At 40.3% G+C, this 12,201-nt stretch overlaps 1 protein-coding gene across 10 annotated transcripts in view; it reads left to right on the plus strand.

Moving 5' to 3' along the window:
* The window catches only part of acap3b (ArfGAP with coiled-coil, ankyrin repeat and PH domains 3b), a 163,670-nt gene that overhangs the window by 124,717 nt on the left and 26,752 nt on the right, over positions 1-12,201 (plus strand). For all 10 annotated transcript variants that reach the window (XM_046075897.1, XM_046075898.1, XM_046075899.1 and 7 more), the window contains exons 2-3: positions 7,264-7,321; positions 11,546-11,665. In XM_046075897.1, the coding sequence (XP_045931853.1) occupies positions 7,264-7,321; positions 11,546-11,665 (178 nt within the window). The remainder of the gene's footprint in view (positions 1-7,263; positions 7,322-11,545; positions 11,666-12,201) is intronic.

Consider the following 12,201-nt stretch of genomic DNA (forward strand, 5'->3'; position numbering starts at 1 on the left):
TAAGGACCATGGTATCCCTGTTCTTAATTGGCCAGCAAACTGGCCTGACCCTAACCCTATAGAATCTCTTTGGGGTATTGTGAAGAGGAAGATGCGATACGCCAGACCCAACAATGCAGAAGAGCTGAAGGCCACTATCAGAGCAACCTGGGCTCTCATAACACCTGAGCAGTGCCACAGACTGATCGACTCCATGCCACGCCGCATTGCTGCAGTAATTCAGGCAAAAGGAGCCCCAACTAAGTATTGAGTGCTGTACATGCTCATACTTTTCATGTTCATACCTTTCAGTTGGCCAACATTTCTAAAAATCCTTTTTTTGTATTGGTCTTAAGTAATATTCTAATTTTCAGAGATACTGAATTTGGGATTTTCATTAGTTGTCAGTTTTAATCATCACAATTAAATGAAATAAACATTTGAAATATATCAGTCTGTGTGTAATGAATGAATATAATATCCAAGTTTCACTTTTTGAATGGAATTACTGAAATAAATCAACTTTTTGATGATATTCTAATTATATGACCAGCACCTGTATACCTGACAGATGCCTTATTGTAATAACTGTAATAATACCAAACTATATAGTTTACCATTTACACCTGAAGTTTACAGACTTCTTTGCTGTGAATTAGTTGATCGTCAGAAACTTGAAGACTTGAGATAAATTGTCATTTATCAAGCAAAAAATGGCTTCTTAAAGGTCCAGTGTGTAATAATTGGGAGGATCTATTGAAAGAAATGCAATATAATATACATAACTATGTTTTCAGTGGTGCATAAAGACCTTACGTAATGAATCGTTATGTTTTTATTACCTTAGAATGAGGCATTTCTATCTACATACACTGCGGGTCCTTTTACATGGAAGTCGCCGTGTCGCGCCGCCATGTTTCTACAGCATCCCAAATGGACAAACTGTTCTACAAAATATGTTTTGTCACTACGTTGAATACATACGAAGAAGAAGTAGTAGCAGTAGTAGTATTAGTAGTAGTAGAAGTAGTTGTCTAGTTTATTAGAAGAAGAGAAGTTAAATGTAGAGGACCACATATTATTTAGCACAAGAGCCGACAGAGCATGACAGCCACCCTAACTTCTTCTGCGCATTTGGAAAGTGAGGACTGTGCGGTGACTGATGGTGCATTCATGTGGTGTCAGAAAATCTGAATTTTTTTACTACCCTGAACCTGTAAATGTGAAGATTGAAATGTCTTTGAAAATTGAACTGTTGGAAACAAGGGGAAAAACTAGCCAGCCTCTGTCTAAACTCTACCAGCACATGTAAAGCTCACAAATTAAGACATTACGTCTTGTTTGTTTAATCTTTTCACAAACCAGTAGTATTAAAGTAGTAAGTATTAAAATAACACTTGTGGGGGGGTATGTGCACGACTATTTCTTGGTGAGACGCAGTAACTTCCTGGAGTCCCCTGGCTATTTATTGAGGTTAAGAGATGTTGGTAAGTGGATTTTGTTACTTTAAGAAAGAGCCAGGCTAGCTTTCCCCCCCTGTTTTTTAGTCTTAATCCTAAACTAACTGACTGCTGACTTATTTAGCCTACCATACAGATGAAAGTGTGATCAGTCTTCTCATCTAACTCTCAGCAATAAAACAAATATGCATAATACCCCAAACTTTTTCTTTAAGTATAATTTTTATCTTAAAGGAATAGTTCAACAAAATATGCCTGAATAGCTTCTGCAGTTTTGATGAGTTTTGCAGACGAGCCCTGGATCAGCACATTACTTTGTCTCACACAGCTCAGTTTTGTGTAATACCATTAAACTGGACTCAGGGACACAAGTATTGGTTGTCCTTTTTGTCAGCATCCTGTTTGGTCTCTTTGTCTCCTCAACCATCGGAGCAGTCAAATGTTTTTTCAGGGAATGAGTGTGATGTTTGTTGTGTGTTGGGAAGGGGGGGTTAAGGGGAAGCAGTGAAGGCGTCTTTGTTAGCCACACATAAGATACTAGTGTTTGACTCGGCTTGTTATTGGTGTGAAAAGGCAGTCTGTTTAGGCAAGTGTGTGTTTGTGAGAGGAATCATTTACTCTCTTTTAATAGAGTCTGCACACGTGCATGTGTTAATAAGGGTCTGGAGACTTTGATCAAGTTGCTTTTTGTTAAATGTATGACTGAACAGCTTCACATGTTTAAACACTTTCTGCCTTGGTAACTGAGCTTTTTAGATTTAAACAGGGAACATCCGTTTACGTATTCATTTGTAGTTCTCTTTGTGTTTGTCCTCCTCTCTCTCACAGACAGACAGCAGGCAGACAGAGAGAATGTCAGACGGACAGACGGAGGCGTGCTCAAATGAAACAAAGAGAGAAGAGGGAATAGATGAGTTTTTGGGGGAGAAGGCTATCATAGACAAAAAATTTAGCAAAGCAATGAGCCAATTTCAGAAAATGACAAGGGCTCCAATCCTGTTAGAGAGAACTAATTCTTTATGCAGGAAATCAACGTGAAAGCTGAAAATGTTTGTTTGAGGTGACCAAAATTGGTTTTCAATATATGGGCTGGGTGAATGTGGTTTAGCATGTAAGAACAAAGAAATGAAGCATGGGCTGCAGTTACTGTCCCCTCCCCAAAACCACCTGCGTCTGCTCAGACAAAGCAAAATGATGAACAGGAAATGTGATCTATGATTTTAGCTGAAAATCAGCATAGACAGTGAGCTGATTTAATGTTTCCACCCTTTTTTCTTGCAACAAGTGATGGTATGTAGAAACATCTGGGAAAATAATGCAGTTCACATTGTTTGTATCAAAGAAATGTCACTCTGTCAACCAGCAGTATTCAATACAAGTAAAAACATCAGTTTCTTTGACTTGAATAAGACAAAGAATGTCATGTTGTGACTGATTATTTAGCAATGAGCAGGCGGGACCACAGAGCCTTTGTAGCTTTTAGGGCTCGGTATGCTACTCAAGGGCACTTTGCTTGTGGCAGCAGACTCTGCAGATACACCTTAAGCTCAGCCACTAGCTCACCACCCGGGGCAAAGATTGTATCAGCAGGTTGTCTCTCAGGAAACGAAGCGTTGTAAGAACACACATCAGTGGAAATGTTTTGGAAAGGGAGGGAGCTGGTAAGACTGAGAGGGAGATGTACAGGGACAGACACATCAGACAAAGAGGAAATTGGTCAGTTAAAAAAAAGCGTGAGTAATGCTGATGCCTGTTGCCATGGTGATTGGGGTCAGTGAATGGTTGCCATGGAGCTCGCTACTTGGAATTCTGGGAAAAGGATATTTTGATGTGTGTGTGTGTGTGTGTGTGTGTGTGTGTGTAGAGTCTGAACTTGTGTGTGAAGGATGATGAAAGTGTGTATACATAATAAATGAGACTATACAGTTTGACACAGTATAGATGGCTTAACAACAACATGACTTTTGCCACTGACCTTCTCCTTGTTTATAATGTCTTTTGAAAATAAAAATGAATTACAATACATGTTAAGATAAGTCATGAGCGAGCAAGTTTAAAATTGCACCCCAAAATAGACTGCCCTGTCTTTGCAGCCACTATTGCGTTTGGATTTTAGGTTTTAATGTTTTGTTTCATGGTGCTACATCCTATGGCGTGAGTGATGTTAGTTTTGAGAACAAAAGAAATGTACTTATTGTTGGTGATACAGATAAAATTGTCTCACATGGTAAATCTGATTTTATTGTGATATATCATGATATTATAGAAGTTTAAGAAAACCAATTGAGAAACTCTTAATTGGTATAAATAATAATAACAGGAATGTTTGTTTTTGGTTCATACACTGAATTGAATATCTGACAGATCAAACTGTATTACACTGATGCCAGAATCATGTAACCATCCAATGTTTCCACAAAGAAGCCCTGCTTATTGCTTACTGGTAGGGCATTCCCTCATATCAGATAGTGCTCTGTCTGACAATAGACATGTCATATGTCACTGATGTCGTAGATAATAGTGTCTTATAAGCCGACGAGGGTCTGGTACTGTATAAGACAACGTTAAGCTGTCATTATAAAACATGCATGATGATCCTTTAAAGCACGTTACATTAGTTTAGTTTTTGTTGTCTTCTCATTGCCGTTCATCTTCTTTAAGGCATGAAAATGTTGCTTTAGATAAATGTTCCACCTGTCAGCAAACAGTTGTCCACACAGCAGCAAGAACCCAATGACTTATTCATCCTTTTAGTTTAGCAGAAAGTAGGCTACCTGTTTGTTTGAATGGAACTAAATTTGACTGATTGGATGTTTTACACATAGTTTTGGTTCCTGTCCTAGCAGAGTTTTCTGATGAAACCTTTGTTTTAGTAGGTTTCTGGGTGATTGTGTGTGTGTGTGTGTGTGTGTGTGTGTGTGTGTGTGTGTGTGTGTGTGTGTAGACGGTGCATTTGCTTTGCCATCTACCTGATGTTTAAAGAAAATGAGGTCACTGCCCATCGTGGCCTGACTTGCTGAGTCAGTTGGCAGATAATGCAAAATAAAAGATGCAAGGTTTACATGATACAATAAAAACTTATTGTGATGAATTAGTGAAGTACACTAAACTTGTGTGCGATAATGATGATGTCACAGAAATACACACACATACATGGGTTATAGGTCAGTGAAGTCACTGCTCTGTGTGATGCTTTCAAACTACAGAAAATAAAACTGTCTAGTTGAATGTGAGTATTTTAGGCATTGGGTCCAGGCTCATCTAGTATCAGAAGTCTCGTTGTTCCCTCTGCTGCTGTCCCTCTGGTCCTTGAAGTGATGCGGATGTGGATGTGATGCCATGTGACACATTGAGTCTGGGAGACCTTGGGATGATGTCTCTGTGCTTGAAGCTGTGCCGTGTGTGTGTGTGTTTGCGTCTGCTGCCGTGTGAGGAGATGCTAGAGCACACACAGGGAGTGGGAGACGAGAATAGACTCTGTACACTTGTGTGGATGGTTGTTCAGGCTGACGGGGGAGGTTGTGCACGTGAGGTTCCCCTCCCCCTTCACTGGTGACATCAGGCTGTGTACAGTATGCTACCACTGGCAAGTAAGAGCCCATCCCCCCTTTGGACTGGGCTGCATCATCAGCAGCAGCATCAGTGGAGCAGTTTAGGGGTGTTCCTCCTCAGTTTAAACTTACTGAACACACACAGGCAGCAAGTGTCATTGAGACCAAATTTTTAAACACACATGCATATCATCTTCTTCCTCACTGCCTTGTTATCTTCATGCAGCCGCCTTGTCTTCCAGCATTACGCAGAATCTAATAATGTCATAACTCTCTGGTGCACTTAGGAAACACATTAACAGCTGTGATATTGTACACTGTAGGGCGTGTTGTAAGAGACAAATAAGGACCAACATACAGTGGCAAGCTTACACACACTCTTAAACACACACATTTGCTTCTATTGTGCTGTTTTCCTTGCCAGAGCTCATAACCTTCTTAGTGTATTGATCTTCAAAGCTCTTCATGATTTCCAGTGCACTTTGACAAAGACGTACCAACACGCATGTCAAAAACATGCTGGATATACTTGAATCCAATCTGCAACAGAAAACACAAGCACCCCAGTCATCCCATTTGCTGACGCCTGTTATGAACTTGAAAACTTGGATCAATAGGGTGTCGGCTGCTCCTGTCTGCTGTCTGTGCATGCTTGTCATCACATGTCAGTCGTTGTGTATTGGCAGTGTCTGCTGTCTGAGACACGACAAGATTGTAATGAGCTTATCCTCTAGATTGAACAGCTGTTTGACATTGAATGTGTTTGATTCGTAGCGACTTAATGGAGAACGTGATGCTGTTGGATTTGACTCACTGCTTGAGAGCGAAGCTCGTGTGTGCGGTGTTGTATTTCTAATTGACGTGCAGCAAAAGAGCAGACTCTAAAAGCCAGTTTGATGGATTTTGCAACAACAATACTCAAGTGCAGCAACTTACTCAGGCAGCTTAATCAAAGGTCTGTGCTCTCTTTTTCTCTTTTGGAACAATATAAATCAGCTGCAGACCACACACACGCCTGCCTGCTGCGCCAGTGTCACATTGTGGTGGAGAGAAGTGCCGTCTGTATAAACAGTGTGTGTTCTGGATGAGAGAAGAAGACGAGTGCAAGACAAACACAAGTAGAGAATTAGCTGAACATCATTGAAAAGACAAACTGAGGGGCAGAAAGGAATTCTGGGAATGTTGTTCTCCGCAGCAGGTGCTAAAGCTGCAGACTGACATCTCAGCCCGCCCCCCACTCGCTGTGTACTTTCCCTCTAAAGCAGCAACAGCCTGAGTCATGGCCTTTGTAGAATAAACTAGCTGACAGGTGCTCAACTGTTTACATGTTCCTTCTCCAACTCTGCACAGCACCTCTGCTATGATGCAAACCATCAGCTGTCGGGGTGTTATAAAGTTGAAGGTGAGGGTGGGGTCAAGAATGTGCGATGAGGTCGTCATCTCCCAGGTTTTTGGGGTTATGGCCAACATGCACATGCAGGGTGTGACGCAGATCCTTGGCTCGATCATCTCCAATAAGCTCCAGCTATGTTATTTTCTTGCTTTTCTTTAACAGAATCACTTTAAATGTGTGATGTGCTTTTTTGGTGTATTTAGGTAAGTGTGTCGGGGGGGGTTGTCTTTGTTGTTTATTAAATTCGAAGTTGCTGGTACCCAATATAAAACCCTTTTTTGTTCGATGTCTGTGAAGATTCCTTTTTTGTTCCTGCTGCCTCTTTTAACAGTTCACCTTATGGATACTTAAGCACCAGTCTATGTCTCTGCATGATGTCATTCATTGATTTTGCAGCTCGGCCGTGGCCACTAATCTCCCTGAGTGATGCCTTTGTCGATCCAGTCAACAGGATTAATGATCAAGTCTGTGAGACTGTGATGTGTGGTGACTGATTGCAATTTAATTTCCAGTGGGGGTAAAATAGAGAAAGTGTAAATGTTTAGATGTACAGTACAATATTCTTACCATGGCTTTATCTTTCAATCATGCTTTCATCTCTCACTCCCTTTTGTTCACTTTATATCATGTTCCTGCTTTTTAAGATGTCAAAGACACAAACATTTGATTTTTGTTTATTTGTTATTCATCACAGTGTCTTACCACTGACCTAACAATCTCTTCCAATCAAGAGTTTGAATCTTGTTCTGACTGTGGCTGTAATGGTTTTCAGTTTGACGTGTGGTCCCTCTTCTCAGAACTGGCCGTCTGTGTGCTTTGGAGTCTGGCATTGCTGATGAGCAGATCTGATTAACTGTGTGGCTTTGTGTTCTCTCTACAGGGCTGGCATTGATGACGTGGAGACAGATGTGGTGGAGATTGAGGCAAAGCTCGACAAGGTATGAACCATGTTATTTGTGTAGACGGTGCTGCTCATTAAAATATCAAATCTAAACGACATACTATAAGTATGTGTCTCTTTTAACTGGCATTAAAATTGTGATTCTTCCATCATGTTTTAGTGAAAAACACTCATATGTAGTCATTTTGTTGCACATATTGTTAGAACACGAGACGGAAGTTCTGGATTTGATTCACATTGTTTGAATGAAAAACGCCACCAGATTTTAGACGTTAGTGTCGTCTGTAAACAGTACTGTATTTAGACACTGCGAAACTGATCAGAGCCCTTGTATGTTTCTCTCTCTGTGATTGCGTTTCTCTTTTCATTTTTGTATCTGTCGTCTTTCTCTCACTATCTCTTATCTAAAAGTCAAGGCTATTTAAACCAGGAAACAATGCAGACATGACTTATTATAGTTAATAAGTTCATGCACCGCTAAATGACACACACACACACACACACACGTTGGCGCTAACACTGATTAATGTCACAGAGGCAGTTTTATATTCAGAAGTATGAAAGAATCACAAAGAGCCGTCCTCTGTTATCTGAACATATGTTGTCTTTGTTTGACCAGAGAAAATGCTACATGCAATACAACAACAGTGTATCATTAATTAATGGTGTTTGTGATTTTGAAGCAATTTAGGCTCATTTAACACCCACCACTGGGGAGACGCCACTTTTTTAAGGTTTTGGTTACTCTGCAGTACATTGAATTATTTTTACAAGCAGGGGTAGGCAAAGATAAACTACATAAAACAGCAGCTACGCCATGTATCAATATAAACTATTGTATTCAAAAATGCTTTTCCAAGGTAACATGAAATCAATTCTATCGCCGTATTTTATCTATCAGAACACTGACGCAGTTGATAAAGTGGATGATGTTTGAGAGCAACAGCATTTCTCTTCCTAAGTCATGTGATAAATCTGACCCAGATCAAATATTCATATATCCCTGTGATCACCCAGATGAAGGTTATGAAAGTAACCAACAATTTAATGTTTACCTAACAGTTTGCTAATGACTCATTATTGTATTCTTAGTTACTTGGTGTTTGGTAATGAAGGACCTACTTTGCATCATCTGAGCTACAACAAACAGTTTTCACAAAGTTTTGTGGATAGGTTGATAACCTGCTGTTTGATGGCATTACAGCACAGTTATAGGGCATAGGTATGTGCATTTAACAAGTTACACCATCTCTTGGCATTATGTGTACAACAACTCACTTTTTCGTGCACAACCAACGGAAACGTAACATAGGCTGAAAGTAGCAAGCTAATGTTAACTGTGAGGGCTGCTCCTCAGGTCAAAAAGTTGGTAAACCATTTATCCTAGGCTAATTAAATGAACACCAAAACGTAACAGGAACTGATAGTAATTGTAGGAAGTTACGCTAAAAATGTCAGCGTGTTTATGATGTGATCACTTTGAGTTCACAGTAAGTGTATTACAAATTACATATTACATGTTCATATTCATCTAACTTTTCATAACGCTAGGAGTATGTCAAAGCAGAAAAAATGGGTTGTAAATGGTAAAAGACATGATATGGATTTTCTGCACTCACCAGAAAAAAAAAACATGATCAAAAATAATAGTCAAATTAGTTAATGGCAAACTAGGCGATGGGAATGAATTTCTCAATTGCATCATTGTCAAATCTTATTACTTGTAAGTATGTAAGACCAGCAAGCATTGATGGCTAACTCTCTCCAGGGAGTCTGTGAGCTGAGATAATGCCTCTTTAGATAAACTAATAGACTTTTGAGTTGGAGAGCATTTAGAGAATGAGATAGTGTTAATGTAGTTAAGTGGTGACCGTACCTTTTTTCTCCTTCTAGCTCCCTTTGATTCATTTTGTTTTGTAGTTGTTTTTTTCCTCTTGCACACTCTATGGGAAACAATCTTCTTCTTCACATCAATAATATATTCAAATTGGGGTCACTGACAAGCGTACAGTCCATCTTGTGCAGTTGGTAGATAATAAAAACAGATTAATGTCCTTTGTAAAGTTATGAAGTGACATTTTCTTGATATTGCAGTCTTCACTAGGTCCACATTGGCACAACCCCATGTCTTAAATTAGTGAACCCACAGGTGACACGTTGACATTTCAAACAAACGTCCATGCACCCATCCTGTCACATATAAGAACACACACACTCTCACACACATCAGCAGATTATTTCTGCCCCCAACAGGTTAGGACCCTCTATTGAACAATGAGCTCCATTTGAACACCATTGAAAGATGACAAGGGCAGGGGAGTGGAGGGGGGTTTCCATCAGGGTGATTTGTTGTGTTTAGCGGGGGTCCTCACACTGCTCTGTTGGGATGCTCTGAAGCTGCCTGAGGATGTTCTGGCGGCAATGAAGGCTCTTCTCTAGAGGAGAACCTTTATGAGATTGATGACAGCTGAACCTGCCTGCAGTGATGTTGACCAAACAGTGTGAAAACATCTAATGTTGCCCAATGTAATGGTTTCAATGCCTGCTAGCTCAATGTTGCAGCATTTTAGTTTGTCAATCCACAAACCACACCTAGCAAAACTTTCACTGCTACAGTATAGACCATTTATAATTTGCCCACAATTGAAAATGTGTGTCCCACACCTCATTGACCAGCAGGACTTCTGCATTACACTGTAATTGTTTCGGCTAGTTAACACCGCAAGGTCTGTCATGTGGTACCAGATGTGGCATTTGGACTACGAGTCGACCCCTGTGGTTCTTCCAGCCCATTAATCAACAAATCCTGACACATATAGGCCTACTGAGCCTCTAATGGCCATGCTCAGGCCCTGGGGGCTCAGTACAGCACACGATGAGATCAGATTCCCACATATCAGCCAATTTGTTGACAGATATGTTGTCAGACCAGCCTGGGAGCACCAGAAGGGCAGGAACCATGCTGCCTTGTCTTTTGCGTGGACTGATAACAGTGTCAGTGGTGTACGTAAACATATATACTGTATGATGCCCATCAGATAACTACATCTATACGTACAGAGTGTGCACGCATTTTGCAATTCATGCTCACTCTCTAGTTTCTCATCTCTGGCCTGTTCAGAGTCAAAAGTCTTGCTGTCAGCCACCCAGAAAACCACACTCACATAGAGACAACCTTGGGAACTCCTGCACCAAATGAGATAATTAAAGGTTTACTACACTCTCTCTTCTGCACACCCCCCTACCAACACACACACACACACACGTTCTGATTCTGTAATACACACAGCTGCATCAGTGCGGTGGTAATGACAGTGTACCAGTCTGTAGAGTATGATATTACCCATTAAGTGGGAATGTGTAGCTGTTGCCAGTTCAAGTGGTGTTTAAAAAAGTACATGCCATCGCTGTGAACTGTCTGCACCTTGTAATATACGTGTTTACAATTAGGTTTTTGCTCTCGTATGGCTGAAATCACACTCTGTTACTGAGCTACTCACTAAATAGTAGGTGCTCTATATTACATTCTGCCATTTTATTTAACTGCTTAAATGAAAAGGATATGTGACAAAGAGGGAATCCACGCAAGGTACTTAAATAAAACAAGTATATTTATTAAACTAAAATAAACACAAGTACAAAAGAAGATGCCACAGCATGGATGGAACCTGCTAGAATTGATCTGAATACATGGGCCAGCTTTTATAGCTCCCAATTCAGCCAGTTGTCTGCTGAGGGTGGCAGGACAACCTCCAAACAGGGGAGGAGCATCACAGAAAAAACTTTTTATATATATATATATATATATATATATATATATATATATATATATTTGCAGCATTTGTGCATCTGAAAGCTTCTTCCTGCAGATAAGGCATTGCAGCACCCCGGGATGCAGTGGCACCCACTTTGAAAATCACTCACTTTGAAAAATTCTCACAATAATGATACAGAGATTTTTTTATTTGCATTTCTTTAAAAATGCTTAATAAATACTCACTTCTCATTTGGTTACCAGACTAGCTTTAGTAGTGCCTACACTGTCCTAGATACAGACATGAGGATTATTCTAAATTTGAGCGCCCTCTTTGATTCTGCATGTGACTAACAATTCTTCTTTCTCTTCGTTTGATTTACGTCATGACTGTAACTATTAATATCCTAGCATCACATTCTGTCACATATGCAGCTTTTTAAATAGATAGTGTCTTTTTTGAGTATTCAAAGTTATTATTTTTATGTTCCCACCTCACCCTCCTAGCTGGTGAAGCTGTGCAGCGGGATGATCGAGGCCGGCAGGGCCTACGTCAGCGCCAACAAACTCTTTGTGAACGGCATCAAGGACCTGTCACAGCAGTGCAAGAAGGAGGAGATGATATCGGTGAGCAGAAGCAGCACTGCCTTCGAAACTGGGCTCAGATCTGTATGTCCACTCAGGAATGTTCGAGGGCCAGCTTCTCAACAAATGGCCGCTCATCTTTCTTTGCTGGGACATTCCTATGATTCCCCACATGAATAATTACAGCAGAGCAGTATAAACAGTATTGTCCAGACGCAGAGTCATCCAGCTGTTTCAGACATGACAGATGTGACCAAATGCAGACAGGAGATGTTTATGCTGACAGTTTACATGGCTTGAAGCAGAAAGATGTGAAACCTGCTTTTATGGTTTTCTTTTAGGGAAACATTTTTACTAGGTTTCTGTCGGTACGGCTGTCACCGTTATTGCTTTGGGGTGAAGCAGCAGAGACATAATTGTTTCACAGACAATAACTATTCAATGTTGAGCTTATTTTAAGTACAGATCCAGATCATGTTTTGTGGACAGTACAGTATACAGAGACAGTATAGAAATGTTATTTATTGTTATGTGAAAAAGTTTTTATGGACAACTGTGCGTGTGTGTGTGTGTGTGTG

The sequence above is a fragment of the Micropterus dolomieu genome, linkage group LG18 (genome assembly GCF_021292245.1).
Source record: "Micropterus dolomieu isolate WLL.071019.BEF.003 ecotype Adirondacks linkage group LG18, ASM2129224v1, whole genome shotgun sequence".
In the NCBI taxonomy this organism is placed as follows: domain Eukaryota; kingdom Metazoa; phylum Chordata; class Actinopteri; order Centrarchiformes; family Centrarchidae; genus Micropterus; species Micropterus dolomieu.